Source organism: Platalea leucorodia (genome assembly GCF_965183815.1).
Source record: "Platalea leucorodia genome assembly, chromosome: 17".
NCBI classification, from domain to species: Eukaryota; Metazoa; Chordata; class Aves; order Pelecaniformes; family Threskiornithidae; genus Platalea; species Platalea leucorodia.
In genome coordinates, this window is record NC_138839.1 from 2663306 (window position 1) to 2677438 (window position 14133).

At 37.0% G+C, this 14133-nt stretch overlaps 1 protein-coding gene across 6 annotated transcripts in view; it reads left to right on the forward strand.

The window, feature by feature from the left end:
• Positions 1-14133, forward strand: part of GNB1 (G protein subunit beta 1) — a 44501-nt gene that overhangs the window by 20897 nt on the left and 9471 nt on the right. For all 6 annotated transcript variants that reach the window (XM_082329012.1, XM_082329007.1, XM_082329010.1 and 3 more), the window contains 5 exons: positions 7036-7143; positions 7811-7849; positions 9587-9693; positions 11093-11156; positions 13382-13544. In XM_082329012.1, the coding sequence (XP_082185138.1) occupies positions 7087-7143; positions 7811-7849; positions 9587-9693; positions 11093-11156; positions 13382-13544 (430 nt within the window). In that variant the 5' untranslated portion in view covers positions 7036-7086. The remainder of the gene's footprint in view (positions 1-7035; positions 7144-7810; positions 7850-9586; positions 9694-11092; positions 11157-13381; positions 13545-14133) is intronic.

The following is a 14133-nucleotide window of genomic DNA, read 5'->3' on the forward strand; positions in this document are numbered from 1 at the left end:
AACTGGCAAAGCAGAGGGAGACCAGAGATGAAACTGTTTCATCTCAGTGGGGCAGGGAACTGTAATAAATAAAAAGATGAGAATAGTTATTCTCTCATGAATGAAAAATTACTCATCCGCCATGTTTGACAAAAGAAGGCCAAATTTCTTTTGAGCAAAGTGGCTCTTGTCAGAATGTTCTTTTCAATGTGTCAGTATTACTTAAACAGAACCTAAAAGTTTCAGAGTTTATATTCTGTGTAATCGTAATTATTACTAATATTCTTGGAACAGTGAATCTTCATTACCTTCCAGACTATAACTTCAAATGTTTCTGCCTCTTGTGAAGCCCCTTAGTTTGTGAGGAACATAACTAGTTAACTGTGTGTTGTGTAGAAAGTATTTCCTCAGTTAAATTTGTTATTTTCAATTACTAGATATTTACCTGTTTTTCAAAAAACAAGCAGCAAGCTAGTCCCTTCTCTTTCTCTAAACCTGTCCTCTGAGGTGTTCTCTAATTAGTCACCCTTGTCAACCCTAGGCACCTTCAGCGTTCCTTTTTTGGAGGAGCAGAACCTGAAACTGAACAGTGTTCCCAGTGTGGACAAACCTTTGCTTTTACTCAGTGGCATTATGATATTTTCAGTATGTTCTGACCTGTTTTCTGTATAACCTTTTGTTTTGTTTTAACAAGTGCTGCATATTAAGCCTTAGTCTTTGAGTTATTCAGTGCATGTTCTGCGCGCTTTTTATTCCCTTCAAGTAAAACTTATATCACAGAAGCTTGTGTGATTCTGTACATTTCTTATGTTGTGTTCCTGTATATCTTTTCTATGATTTCTAACTTCAAAAATTATCTATACTTTTTTTTTGTGATCACCATATCTGGAGATGCGCGTACTTCAGGATCAGAAGGCACCCCTGAATTTTTTTGTCTTCTGTTTTAGATCATGTAAATGGGAGAGAGAACACCTGAAATTTGTTCCACAAGCAATTCTGATCTTGCTTACTGTGTTTGCTATTGAATAAAAGTCAAATAGGAATCAATACATGCTTCTGATTAAATAATAAAAAAATCCTCAGCTTTTCAAAGCCAATATGATGTCGAAACATTTGAACTAACAGTGGATTGTGTATAATTCCTTTGTCATTGTGAAAATGTACAAGCTGCTGGGCATGTTGCTAATAGGATTTATGGTATCTAATAGATTAGCACAGCTTCATTTAATCAGATGACCCGCTATGAGACTGTCTGGTAGGCATAACATGAATTTATTCTTAAGGCTGTAAAGTTTTGGCTCTGTTCTTGCAAATGATGTGTTTTGCTTTTCTTCTGGCTGTTTCATACACATTGGAGTGATGTGTATTAGCAGGGAAGATGTTGAGGGAACAAATATCAGCTAGCCTATTCATTTGGGAGAAAGGTGATTTGTCTAACCTTCTTATGAAATTACTGTATTTGAGTAATACAATATAAATTTAAACCCTCTGTGTTACCAGACTTTGCATCAACAATGGCTTGCTGGGATTACTTTACTTTTTGGTAGTAGTAATGTGTGGTAAAAATACCTTCTAACAGACAAAGTTTGGCCATCAAGGGATAGAATTTCTAAATATTTGTCTTAATGATAGCTGTGATTTCAAATCTGTGTTCTCTTCTTTTAATCTGTAGAGATTATTCACAGGACAGGCTATTTAGGGGAGGATGGAAGATTCCATTATTTTTTATTCTTTTTTATAGGAATGGTGTGAGAAAATGAAATTTAAGCATTGCCTCATTCCTGTTACTGGGTAGTTTTAGAGAGGAATCATATTTAACCCAAGAATATATGTTTGGATGAGTTGTATTCAACTCTTCCCATTTCTCTTATAATGTAGGGAAGCGTCAGTCTACATACAAATGTGATGGTATTAATGATACCTTGGCTTCAGTAACCGGACCTCATTAGATAAACAGCTTGAGCTCTGGAAAGGACATGAAAGTTGTGACAATGAAATGAGTGAATTTGAGTTCGTTCTTAGCCTTTGAATTGTTCTGTCACTGTTTTCTGAGTAGTGAGCTTTACCTTTAAATTAGGATTATTATACAGGGGTCCCAAGTGCATCTCCATTTGCAGGAAGCGTGTGGAAGTTTTGTAGATTTCGTAAGGCTTTTGATTCAGTTCAGAGATCCCGTGCGGTCGTTCAACATTTCATTGGCTGCCTGCACACATGTAACTTTCCTCTTAGGAATATAGCTCACGTAGCTTAGAGAAAAACACCCACAAGTTGTTACTTTGAGATGAGTGACATGATAAATCCTTTTGACATAGTTGAATTGTGAAGTTTTATCATATATGGAAAGTAACAAATTAGGTTAAGTCAATACTTGATTTTCTTATGTGGGAAACGGAGGAACAGAGTGACTCTTGTATGGGTAACTTGTAAGATGAGATTAGAGACTTGGGTCATTTGGAGTAGTGAAGAATAGTAAACTACCTTGCAAGTATGCATATTGTTGTCCCTAGCAAGAAGAGAATTATCTACAAGGTATACTTGTCAACAAGATTAGGGGGAATTAGGCTTAGAGCAGAGACACTTAAGCACTTCAGCCTCTGGAAAGGTCTTGAGTGAGTTCAGCAAAGTGAATGTGTTATTCTTGAGAAGCCTGCCTTCAAGAACACAGTAACGTATTCAAAAGAAAGTGAGGTAAGCATGAGGTTGGCTGCTACCTATTTCTTCACAGCTATGGCGATAATTTGGAAAAAAGGAGTGTGGAACTCGTAGTGACTTTTTGCATGAGGTTTGCTTGATTTAAAAATGTAGTAACTTCTTTCAAAACCCCAGAAATAGAAGCATCATCTGTATCAAGCTTACAGTTTCTCCTAGAAACCTTCTTTTAAAATGGGGTTAAATGCCTGTAGAACATGCCAAGAAACAAGAATATATTGTTTAATGATATTCAATTGTGCTAGTTTGCAATGAGCATAGATCATATATTGAACAGTCTCTGCTTGTTACTTCTGTGTCTGTAATACGAATAAATCTGTATAAAAATTTCCCATGTATCGTATCAAGAGTGAGAATAGACAAAAATATTTGTTTTCCCATACGTTCTCCTCACCTTACCTGTTGTTCTTGCTCTTTTAAATATATATATTGTTTTAAATGCTAGATACTAGTAAGCTCTGCTGATTTACAGTATAGCTGAAAAGTACACAAGAGGATGGAACCCTTTTTTCTCCCCCCATGGATCTCATATTTCTGCCATAAATTTAATTGCCTAAGACAGCGTGAAAGAAATAGAGGAGTAGCCAAGTTGGTTGGCTGGTTGTCCCATAAATTTTACAGTTTGCTTCAGAGAACTCCTATATTTTAATGCCCTTGGCTTCATTAGGATTTTCGTTTCCTGAGTGTTAGTGAGTTCAGTCATGTTGGCAAGAATTAGAACTTCCTGTTGATGTTGAAACAACAAAGGCTACAAAGGGAATGTGGAAATCTGGTTTAAACAATTCCTCGGGATGCTGTCAGAAATGCAGTCCAGAGTTTCGAGTTGCTTGAAATGCATAGGGGCTAACTTGTAACCCTAAAAGCATATCTAACTTCAAGATATGAACTTATCGTATGGATATATGATATTACAGATGGGAAAGACATCAAGGATTGTATGCATTCAGCTACTAATTGTCTCATGCAGCAAATACTGCAACATGAGTCTTGCCTAGCAAGTGGCTGAAGGTCAAGATCCATAGAAGCTGCTGTAACAGTAGTAGTTCCGTTCCTTGAACTCCTTGCTGCCTGTGATAATGGAGACTGTATCTTGCATGTAGGTGTAAAGGTTTCTGTAGTGTTGGTAAACCATTTTGAAGTTGTTCATTAAAAGGAAGCTTTCCTTAAAACATTAGCGAATGACTGTCTTGATGTGGAGTTCACAAAGCATTTTAGAAGCTTAGCTGCACAGTAGGTAGGGCAGGTTATGTATATGCATATGCATCTCTGACTAACTATGATAAAGTGCATTTATGAAATGACTCTGAAGATTGGGTTCCGTTACTGTGTTTAGCTAATTCTTAGATTGTGAAGGAGCACGGGTTGTTCTGCCCCTGCATAAGGTGCGACTTGAAGGGAATGGAGGCAAAGTGCTGAGGCAGACTACTTTCTTGAATTTGACCTGAGAGTTGGGAATAGAACCTGTCTTGTGTAACAAAAGTATAGGTAACTGTAATGGAGGTTTTATTCGTGTGAAGACAGACATGTATGTGCTAGTTAAGCTATGATATCCCGTCAAATGGAGAATGTGACTTAATGTCCTTTCAGTTTCTTACATGGCTGTATCAATGTTACTGCTTCTGTGTTGCTGCAGAAGACACTCAGCCCTATTGGGCCGCTTCATCTGGCTTTGTCATTTGCAGTAGTACCTTTCAGTGCACGCTATATTAAGCAATAAGGCACAAGCATGAAATAAGCTTGCATGATTTGTTATAAACTCAATGTATGCAAATAATCCAGAATGAAACTACAGGGTTCAGCTTCTGTGAAGTGGACTTTCTCAATATGACTTACTTCCTAGGATTAGTGTTCATCTCCTTAGGCCTCTTCCTGTTCCATACAAAGAAGTTTTGTTTCATTTAAATGCGAGAGAATTCTATTGCATAGTGCACAAATTCTGGCAGAAATAAATTGGCACTATTTTAAACTGTATGCTCCAGGAGAATGTATCTCCTTTGACTGACATTAGATTATGCACCCTATTATATTTTTAAATAAAGCTGCACGTAAATCTTCAACGCAGTTACCTGTAACTCTGCAGCTGGAATTCTGGTGTCCTATATCTTTATCTTAATCCCATCATTGAGTTGCTGTGACCTTGAGCAGAACACTTAAGTTTTGGATCGTAATTTCTTTCTCTGAAATAGGAATGATACCATCTCTAAATTCTTTGTGCTCTGCCTCGAGAAGTTGATACTTCCTTAGTGGGAAATGGGCTTATATATTAACTTAGAGAATGGCAGAAATAGAACTGCATATCAAAAAGCCAAAATATCTGAAAATTTGCACTTTATTCTTAAGAACAGTCTTACAGTTTCTTAATTCCTTTATGACAAGAGTAGTGCGTAGTGTTTCACAATGTGCGTGAACTACACAGGAGCTGTAGGCAGTGATGACTGCATGCTATAAACTGTAGAGACACCCAACCACAGAGTGTTTTGTCCTAAATGTAGAATGAACAAAACATCCTGAGAAACAAAAGAGCATTCAAAAGAAAAGAAGGTGGTTATAGGATAATAAAATGGGTTTTGTCTTAACTGGATTTTTGGACTAAGCTGAGCAAGCAATCTTAAAGGGGCTTAAAGATAACCCTGGAACCAGAAGAGAGAAAGAAGAGACCTAGTTTCACAATAAAGTGAAAGGACTTTGAAGCTGTGTGAATGTAGGTTTTGAGACAGAAGCTAAATGAAATGCCTTTTCTAAAATATTTTGGGTTTCAGCGAAGAGTATAAATTTGTAAATGACGGTATGACAAGATCTGACATTTGTTCCTTGAGGTCCTTAGTTTGGAATACTAGCTACTATGAAGAGCGCTCCGAGATAAGTCTGGTTATATTGGATAGCAATATTTAGGGAATGTTGAAGTCTTAACTCTTTTGAAACTTCTTTTCTTTTGACAGTGATGTTTGCTCTACTGCTTTATTTGCCTTCACGATATGTTCTCTGTTACTGTGACTGGATAAAAATTTGGAAGTTATCCTCATCTTTCTCCTTGGGAAGGGCTTTAGGAAAAAAACAAAACCCGCACGCTTGCAAAGATAAATAAGCTGATTAAATCTTAACAGAATAATATGCAAAGCTGCTAGCAAAGCATTTACTTTGTTTAATAGTAGAGGTTCAATTCTGGCCAATAAAATGTTATAAAAACACACTACCAGTGTTTATTTATAAACTCCAGGTGCTCTATGTAGCATTTGAAAATGGAACCAATTATCTTGTTCTGCAATAAAAGATGAACTTCATCAGCACGTTTCTTCAGCATCTTATATTGGTATCAAGCTGCAGAGATTTTTAAAACAAGTTTAAGAACAGCTGAGGTTTAGCTATGGAATGCTAGTGAAAATGCCAACAATATCTTTCTGGAACAGTGACTTTTAAAGATAAGTTGTATGCTTAATGGAAAATATCTATGTGCTTATTATATTGGAAAACAGTCCAATAGCTGAGGAACTCTGTAGGCAATAGTTGAGGGTGTTCAGTGATAGTTAGGTTTCATCGAGCCTCTATCTTGCTGGCTACATAATACAGCAGACAGAGGGATATATGTTAGTAATATGGTGCTTATTGATGCTAGGAAAATAGGGTCTTAGAGGGGGAAAATGTCTGTTGGCAGTGGTTTCTCAAACTCCTCCCTTCAACCTAACATTCAAAAAATACTAATTTTATTCTGACAACATGTTGATGTTAGAATCCATTCAGGAAATCTCAGGGAGACATTTTAGCAATTAACAAGTAAAACCCGAACAACATTTGTGAGCGATCTCCTTTTATCCAGGTATCAGAACAACATTTCTCATAACTGCTGTGTTACAGATAGCGTTCATAATAGGTCTCTTTACAGCCTTTTGCAAGTGCTTGTGTCGGTCTGTAAATACTTAAGGTGCTTATTCTTTGATAGGGGGATTCGCTACTCTATTCATAAGACCTACAGAGAAGTTTTGACTTTCATGTCTAACATTAGTGTTATCTGCTGGTTCACCCTTGGGAAATTTGAGTTTATACAAAATTGAATCAGAAAAACACTAATGAAAAGAAATGCAAAAAAAAGAGGCCTGGAGGAAAGGAATATGTCCAAATAATATTTTATTTGCTGTGGCTGGAAAAAAGATAAGCACATTTGTGTGTGGTAACACACTCTTCAGAATAATGAAGAGATTTCAGAGAAATATTTTCACCTGTATTCCAGTACTTATAAACCAATCTGCCTTTTTTTCAAGTGCTGTTTAACATGGTTGAAAGGACTTGTCTACTCTAGTAATTTCAAGCTATGACTTCTATTAATTCTCATTATTATTACTTGTCTTTCAGATTTCTGGTTGTTTCGGAGGTGGCAGTGAAGCACACCTTTAGCACAGGAAAATGAGTGAGCTTGACCAGTTACGCCAGGAGGCTGAGCAACTGAAAAACCAAATCAGAGTATGTATTATATCAGTGGATCTTGAAGCCACAGTACAGATGAATGGTCATTTTTGCGTCTTGAGGAGAGCAGAGATGGACAGAAATGATGCATTAAGTTAAATGTTTTCACAATGTCAAAGTTAACGTCGTGGATATTTAGAAAGGGCAAGCACATGTAACTGCTTTAGGAAATTACTTTTTGGTCTTTAATATTGCTCAGAAAATAATAGTTGCACAAAATGGATTAGATCAAAATGAATGTCTGCTGAAGTTTTTCTGAGCCAGACTGTAAGCAATGTTAAGCAACCTCCTGCTTAAAGTAAGGACAGGTATAAGGTTATTCAGGGCTTTGTCCAGTTATGTCTTGAAAACCTGCAAAGACGGAGACTGCCCAGCCTGCCTGTCTCGACAAGCAGTTCCATTGCTTGGCTGTGTTTGTGGTGAAAATCATGTTACCTTTCTCTCAAAACAAGAAGAAAATTTCAAAGTTAATGCCTAATATGCTCAATGTGTTTTGACAGCATGCTATGTTCATGCTGCAGTTAGGATGGGTCTTCTCTGGATGACAAGCAGAAATGCTTTCTGAACCTTGTTTTGAGGGTGCTTGATCAACTTGACAAAACAGAGAGAGTGTAAAGAAATGTCCAGAACTTCTTCTGATTTCTCTAACTTTATTCTGTTGCAGGATGCTAGGAAAGCATGTGCGGATGCCACTCTGGCTCAGGTAAGCATTTAAAAGTTTAACATGAATTATGAAAATGTCTTCTTTACAAAAAGGAAATATGGTGTAAGAAGGTAAGTGGAAGTGAATCTTTTTTGCCTCCTTTATCAATTTTTAAATTTTGCCTTTAGGTGGTTTCTTTCAGAAATAAGTTTCTGAGAATGGCAGCCTTGAGCAGTAGTTTCTTAAAGAAGTGACTCAGGGCATATCCCTACTGCTTAATGGAAAATAACGCAGGGAAGCCCCGGCGTTCTGCTATGGATATGGTAGTAGTACAGTTGCGTTACCATGATAATCTGAATCATAAGACCTGCTGTGGTTAACCTACTTATTAATTTCCATATGATGCTGCAGTTATGTCTGAACTGCTTATGAACCTGAGCTAATACCTTTGCATCTTGTTGTACTGTCACATTTTGATCCTATTGGCTTGGCTTCAGTCAACATTAACTTGGGGAAAGGGAAATCTGTACTCTGTAGTACATCTCATGGAGATACGGTGGGGCTTTTTCTAGAAATCTGGTAGGAATTTAGACTGAAACAGATTATTATGTCATTGCAAGAGGGGGCAAGCCTTTAGGGTTTTTTTCTAGATATATCATGAATCAGTTTACTCTTGTCACTTACTTCAGTCCATTTGTCTGAATGTTGAGTATTAATCCTATGTGTCTGCTTTAAGATGGTTGGTACAGAAGTGATTGATGTCAGCTTATTAATTTAAAATATCACTAAAATATCAAGTAAAAAAGGTAATATCAATATTTATTTGAGCGTACATATCTTGTGATCTCATTTTATGCGAGGTACAATGTTGAGTGTTTTCCAGGGTGAAAGTATGAAAAAAGGAAAAAAGGAAAAAAAAGCTTCAGTATTAGTCAATATGAGAGATGTCCACCATGAAGAGAGTTTTATGTCAGGGAAACGTTCTTATCTGTTCATCTGAGTCCTAAGCTGTGTTGATAGCCTTTGAAAAGAAGTAGGGATCTTTGCTCAAATGCACTTGCTAAAGAATTTTGTAACATGGAGACACGAGAAGTATGCAGACATTATCCATAGAATAAACTTACAAACTCTTGGATTTGTTGTGATGTGTACTACTGACAGTACTAGAAATGTGTTGTGCTGGTTTGTTTTTTTTTGAACTGGTACTTATCTCCAGACTGGAGGACTTGCTAATATTAAATTTAACAGTTTAAGAACAGCCAAACTGATGACTTCCTCACTTTGCTATTCACTTATTCCAGAGACTACTTTTATCTTCAAGAAGTTAAATAAATCAGGAATACTATGAATTTAGTAATCCTATTCTTGGAAGGGAAGGCTATTTGGATCTGAGACTTATTAATTCATCCTTTAAAAGTGGAGACATGTTTAAAGCTTGATATACCTCCCCACACCTGCCATTCTGGAAAAAGAATGTTGGACTACCACACTTATCTATCCAGGAGTAGAAAACCCAGATCAAAGGTCTGAAATCCTAGAAGTCTAGGAAGATATGACTTAAACAAAGTACTTCCTGAGAGTCTTACTAAAGAGAGACTGCTTTCTTCATTTGATAAGGATGTACTACATAAAATGATGTAACTTTTGATTATGCAATTTTAAAAAAACTCAGTCAATATTAAAAATGTGGGACTTTGGTCTGCGTTGGAATGCTCATTTAAATGTAATTGTGTGTGATGTGTTACTTTTGGAACTATGAAGTGAAAAAGTCAGTGTATGACACCATTCCTATTTCAGATCACAGCCAATATTGACCCAGTGGGGAGAATTCAAATGCGCACTAGAAGAACACTCCGGGGACACCTGGCTAAAATTTATGCAATGCACTGGGGGACTGATTCCAGGTGGGTGCTAGTGATACAAAATCGGATCATGTGGCTTCACTGTTCTTTGGAAAGTTGGGTGCATGGGACTCTCTTATTTTTCCTGTTCCTACCACTAGGAACCACTAATTCCAAGAGAACTTGGATAGCTGAGAGAATTCGGAGACTTAACATCACTTTTTTCCTCCTAATGTCCATGTTTTTGTCATCCAAATCTAAATTTGGTGCCAAAATACCAGAATTCATCTACTTGCCTGAAAAATATAGTTGTGGTACCACATGAATTCTGAGGAACTGTGGAGATAGGGTAGATTTCATTATCAGTTGTCTTTTTTTTCCTTAAATGCTTCCTGTTAACTACTGATGTTCAGTTAGAGAGAAACTAAATGACATCAGCTACTTTCATTCTCTTTTCTTTACAAGAATTTTAAGGCACACTAATGGCAGCAATTGAGTTTTGCACCTCAGTTTTCTATGCCCGTGAAAGAAGCTAATTTCTCACAGACACGTAGAATTCATTGCTTCAGGCATCTCTTTGGCATATAGCTTATTTAAAAGATAGGGATTCAATTCCTTGTTTGGCAAAAGTGTTTCAAGACAGCTCTAAAATATAACCTACAGCAAAAAAAAATTAATGCAAAGAGTACTTCAAAGATTGCACTGTATTGTTCAGCTTGGAAATGGTCAGAAGAAGATGCACAGAACAAATTTGAATACCGTATTGGAGTATTCAAAATTATTTAGAAAATGCGGAGGCTGTACAGACTTCATGTCAGTATACCTGATCTATCTCTAAACACATTAAAAGCAGGTAAGAGAGCTCTGAACAATGAATTAGGTGCATCGTGTTTTAAACATGATTGCTGGGTGGGGGATTGAGGTGGTGTTGATTTAGAGTAAAAATCCTCCTAATGCTACCCCTTCCATTACTGATATCTCTGCTGTGTTTCATTTTCATTTCCATTGTATTTCAGTGCTGACATTCATTCAGGGTTTTTGGATGTCTTAGAACTTAAATTCCTGTTTTAAAAATAGGAAAAAAGGAAAACATGTTGATAGTGTAGATTCCCAGACTCAATGAATCTGAAGCCTGTGTGTGGAACACAGAAGCCCTGATTCCATGCAAGTTTTCTTCCTCAGTTTTCAAGATTGAGATGTTAGTTACATGGCTATGGTTTTTTCTAAAGTCAGAATGTGTTAACGTGTAGGTGTTCCATCACACATTTCCATAATATTTAGCATTGAAATTGAGTATTTGCAAAATTATTTTTATAGTCCTAATAACTGAATTGGGTAATGCTGCACTGTACTTAAATGGTTTCAAATACCTTAGCCTTGATAGTGGAGAGAAATGTCATCACAAAGATGTTCCTTCTTGTCTTCCTGCAATGATTGTGTTTACCTCCTGTTTCCTCTCTAGGCTTCTAGTTAGTGCCTCCCAGGATGGCAAACTTATAATTTGGGACAGCTATACTACAAACAAGGTAAGACTAACTGATATGTAGCTATGTGATTCAGTTGTAAATACAAGTGAAGGAAATGTTACCTGTCATGATTTTGGCTGCATTACTTGCATAGTCCTAAGACTAAATTTTGAATTCTCCAAAACAATACAGTTTGCATTTAAAGAATATAGCTGTGTCTTAAGTGCTCTGCGTATGGAAATGTGCACCACAAATGGAAAACAATGAAATACTTAATTCTAGAGAATGGTTTGATTTGTTTTGATACTGCAGAGAAATTGATGAACAGAGAGGGAGAAGTAATCAGCATGTTGCAGGAGAACGGTCAGACATTTAAGCATAGCCACAGCAATTTGTTGTCTGCAGTTAAGTATTGAAAGACCTGACATATATAACGGGTCGTCACTTTCTGGCTGCAATCACATGATGCTGTTCAGGATTACATTTACTTTCATATGACAGGGATTGGTATTTACTGGTTATGGTTACTGTTATCAGGGCTAGCAACACATCACATATTGCCCCTTTGAGTTAGGTGGACAGAGCTGCTTAAGGCTGTTGTGCACAGGAGCATGGAGCTGACTTTGTTTCAAATAAACTTTCCTGGCTTAGCTCATCATAGCCTTAAAAACAGTTTTGCCAATGCACTTGAGCAAATGGCATGCTGCAGAGGAGAGAGAAGCAGAAACAAAACAACTGCGGCAGCATCTCCTAAAGCTGGGATTATTTGTTGAATCCCAGTTGTGAAACTAATGAATCTATAACTTTACTAAAGAGTAATAATACCATTTTCGAAATGAAAATAAACCCTCCCTTTTTTGCCTTCATCTTCTTCCTTTGACCCCAGCCTGCAGATAAATGTGATCCAAATTTACTGTAACAACAAATAAGATGGTAAAATAATCACTGTATACCATGATTTCCATATCGGTATCTTCAATTTGTATATGAATGCTAATTAATCCATGGCATCATCAAGAGGTAGAGAGCAGCTTTCTTATCTGGGGGGCATGGAATCAGAGGTTGTTACTGGACTGGTAAAATTTTTACCAAAATCAGAACTCTTCAGCTGCAAAAGCATCCTCCCCCCATACCTCTTGGCAGTATTGATTCAGTGAAATAGCAATTGAGTTAAAAACAAAAAAAACCCACCACAACATCCCCACCCCAAAAGAAGTAAAAAACCCCAAACAGACAAACCCCCCCCCCCCCAAACCAAACCACAAACCTCCTGCAATTATAGATAGCAAACAGCTTCGTGTTGTAACAGTATTAAATTTGACTAGGTAGCACCCAGAAGCAGTTAATGCAAAAATACTTGCATGATAGTCTGCAGATGTTCTTCTGGCAGTTGCAGCACACATGGGAAGTAACACAGTTGTCATAAATATGATCTTTACCTAATGATAAAATAAAACGGCTCCAGGTGAATATTCCAATTAATTCCTTGGTAGAAGACTTCCAAAAATGAGCTGGTTGTGTTTTTAGTGCAGGGTATTGTTTTTTAACTGCTGATTGCTGCAGGATCACTGATTACTGTAGCAGCAGAGGAACAGACAGTAATCTTTACTGTTTACTTAAGAAATGCAGGAAGATTGTTAATATTGCATGAAATCTCACAATATGTATAAGGATATGATCTCTTTCTTAAAGATGTTATGAACAAATTTGAAGGATGAATGCAACGATTTAACAAGACAGAACAGGTTTTGCTTCGATAATTTTTTCAAGTTATTTGAGCACAGAATGACAAGGAAACACGGGGTAGTTATTTAAATATGAAGCTTGATTGCTTGCAGTGGGTTTCCAAAGAAGAATTTAAATGGCAGTGAAAGTAGCGATTTCCTTACTTGTTCATTCATAGCATAGCGCCTAAGCCTGGAATTGGCAGTTTTGCTGACTGTACTTGGAAGTCAATATTTTCCTGAACGTATAATAAACCAATAGTAACCAGAGCACTGAAATGAAATAATTTAGTTTTTACCAAAATTGCTGATTAAACTGGATTCAGGAAAGGCAAATCTGAGGTTTTAATTATGTCATTACTTGGTCTGACGAGCTATATATGCAAGTTACCCTCAAAATAATTTCGTACTCAAACAGCCAAAGACTTTTTTTTTTCCACTGTTTTCTTCTTGTGCTTTTGACAAAAAGATGAGGTAGGCCTTGAAACAGGTGAAAAACTTCCTGATGGTAAATTGAATCAGTTGTTCTGCAGATGAAATACATTAATGTATCTGTTTCAGGTGCATGCTATTCCCCTGCGTTCATCTTGGGTCATGACTTGTGCATATGCTCCTTCTGGAAATTATGTGGCTTGTGGTGGTCTTGATAACATCTGTTCCATTTATAACTTGAAAACTCGTGAAGGGAATGTACGTGTCAGCCGTGAACTAGCTGGTCACACAGGTGAGTGCCTGTTCCGAATGATCTAAGTTACCTAAGCACATGGTGAAGATTTTTAAAAAAAATCTGTTAAATATAATTTCCTACTTAAAATTATATACTTCATTGTGCGCCTCTCTTTCTCAGGCGGGACCTTGGCTGCATACTGCCTGTTTTTTAAATGGCTTTTTCTCCCTCCTTTTTAAAAACTGATACTCTCTGAACAAAAGAAGTGTAATGAGAATGTGTTTTAACTTTTCATAAGCAAGACAGCTGCCTTCTGATGGAGCTATTCTTTAATTGCAGAGGTTTGAGTTCTCATTGCTTCCTCTTCTGTTTCTCCTTCTCTCCCTTCTCCCCGAAGTACACTAGCTTAATTTTTACCTTCAGTTTCTGTTTCTAAGGTAGAGTGTCTTGTGATTGATGACAAGAAACGGGTAGGCTTGTAGGCTTTGCCTGGTGAATTAGGATGTAAACTGTAGCTCCAAAGTTCTCTTAGTGACAGATGAAGCAAAATTCATCTTGTTAGGTGAGAAGGATTGTAGAAATACAGGTGTTAGTGTTTTTGAAGCAAGAAAGTGCCTCATGGTGCTTAAAAGCTAGTGTTTTAAGT